The sequence below is a fragment of the Plasmodium fragile genome, assembly GCF_000956335.1.
Source record: "Plasmodium fragile strain nilgiri unplaced genomic scaffold supercont1.126, whole genome shotgun sequence".
NCBI classification, from domain to species: domain Eukaryota; phylum Apicomplexa; class Aconoidasida; order Haemosporida; family Plasmodiidae; genus Plasmodium; species Plasmodium fragile.
In genome coordinates, this window is record NW_012192706.1 from 11,494 (window position 1) to 13,502 (window position 2,009).

At 45.5% G+C, this 2,009-nt stretch overlaps 1 protein-coding gene across 1 annotated transcript; it reads left to right on the forward strand.

Moving 5' to 3' along the window:
- Positions 1 to 628: 628 nt before the first annotated feature.
- Positions 629 to 1,935, forward strand: AK88_05395 (uncharacterized protein; the record flags this gene model as incomplete). The annotated part of the gene is made up of 5 exons (XM_012482997.1): positions 629 to 681; positions 869 to 1,019; positions 1,192 to 1,284; positions 1,419 to 1,559; positions 1,705 to 1,935. 5 exons carry the CDS (start codon positions 629 to 631, stop codon positions 1,933 to 1,935), a joined length of 669 nt encoding a protein of 222 aa, XP_012338420.1.
- Between the last annotated feature and the right edge of the window lie 74 nt (positions 1,936 to 2,009).

The window sequence follows — 2,009 nt, forward strand, 5'->3', positions numbered from 1 at the left end:
TTTTTTTTTTTTTTTTTTTCACGCCCAGTTGTTATTATCCGTTGCGTTCAAAAACGGGGAAAAAGGTTGACGAAATTTTTTGAATGTTCCTTTTTTTTTTTTTTTTTTTTTTTTCTCTCATTTGTGAAGGGTTGAGCGTCCGTCAAAGCGTTTCGCACAATGGAGGGAGGGTGACCAGGAGAGAAGCGAATTTAAAAAGTGCCCTTTTGCAGTGTTTGTTATATACCCTGTCTCCATGATGCCTTTTTTTTTTTTTTTTCCCTCCTTGTAAATTAACTGTTTAACGCAGCGCGCGTAACATAGTAACAATTGGGGAGCTTTTTTCTCCCTTTGGGCATTTGGCTTTTTTTTTAGTTGACACCTAACCCCGTTGACTGAGTACTCTAGTTCATACTATCGTGGTGCTTCTCCCCCCCTGTGCGCTTCAAATGGTGCACCAGTAGGTTTGGGGAGAGAAGAACGACCCCAATTCGTTTTTTCCGCCTACACCTCCCAATTAAGAAGTAGCATATCGTCTTGGTTTGTGGATGCCCTTTTTGAATAGGGAAAGGAACGGTGAATCGGCCCCGCATACTCCCCACCCACCCCTACACACACAGTCAGGCCTTGTCTTTGCATGTATTCCACCATGGCGTGGGATTCAAAGAGTTATGTTAACTTGGGTGGCTATCAAGTTCCGAAGTGAGTAATACAAAATTGCAGTGCAGGAGAGACAGACTTTTTTCTTTTTCAAGCGCTTCATTTGGGAAAGGGGGGAAGAGGGCCCTTGCCTACTACCCCCATGCTGTACATGCGGAAGTATTTTGTATGTTCCTATCCAATACACCGCACAACTCTCAAGTTGACCCCCCCCCACCCCCATACACAGGACAGTGTTTGATGGGATGAGCCCCATGGAGAGACACAAACTAATGATGTCCCTGCGTTCTCTGCAGAAGACTAAAATGGAAAGTGACCAGGAGAAGTACCTAGACGACTACGACCTATTGAAGAAAAAGTACCAATTTGTCCACGACGCGGTGAGCAAAAAATGAACTATCCCCAGGGGGAACAGCGGGTGGGCGCACAGACTCACGAGTGCATGGTGCATCGTGCATGGGTAGCCGTTTGGCGACCCCACGGTGGACACGACCATCTGCACATCCACCATTCTTACCCGTCAAAACCCCCCCCGCCCCCTTTTTTTCTTAGGCAAGCGAAAATAACTCCCTTCTGCAAAAGTACTACAATAGCATATGCAACAAATACGTCGTTTGCTACTTGAGTGGATACAAAGAAAAAAAGGTACTCGCCATGTGTTATTTTTTTTTTTTCGTATCCGTTACGTTTTTTTTATATACATTTGTTAAGCGTGGCTTTTTTTTTCTCTCTTTTTGATGCGTTAACCTCCCTTTTTGCATCATTCCACGGGGACGCAGATCGGCCTGAGGTGGAGGACGGAAGATGAAATTGTAAGCGGGAAAGGACACATGATTTGTTCCGCCAACGATTGCGACAACACCGATTTGAAGACATACGAATTTCTGTTTCGCTATGACGAGGGGGGCATCCAGAAGGAGGTAACGGGAAGATGGTGGGCTTGTCCACTCCAAATGTCAAGCGATGGGGGGGAGACGTGGTTCCCTCCTGCGCAAGGCGTGATAACCGCGCCGCGATGTCAACCCCTCTTTAGTACTATACCATGTCTCCTACACCCAATTGCAGACCAAGGTGAAGCTCCGGGCCTGCATGGAATGCGCATACAAGATTAATTACGGCGAAATTAAAAAGTACCTCAAGAAAAAGTCCAAGAAGAAGCGAAGGGGGGGCAGCGAAAGTAAAAGTAGCAGCAGCGGAAGTAAAAGTGGCAGCAGAGAAAGTAAAAGTAGCAGCAGAGGAAGTAAAAGTAGCAGCAGTGAAAGTGGGAGTACCCGCAAACGTAGGAATAGACGTTAACGAAGCAACATAGCGCCAACACATAGACGATCGCAAAAAATTGAAAAAAAAAAAAAAAAAAAAAAAAAAAACCC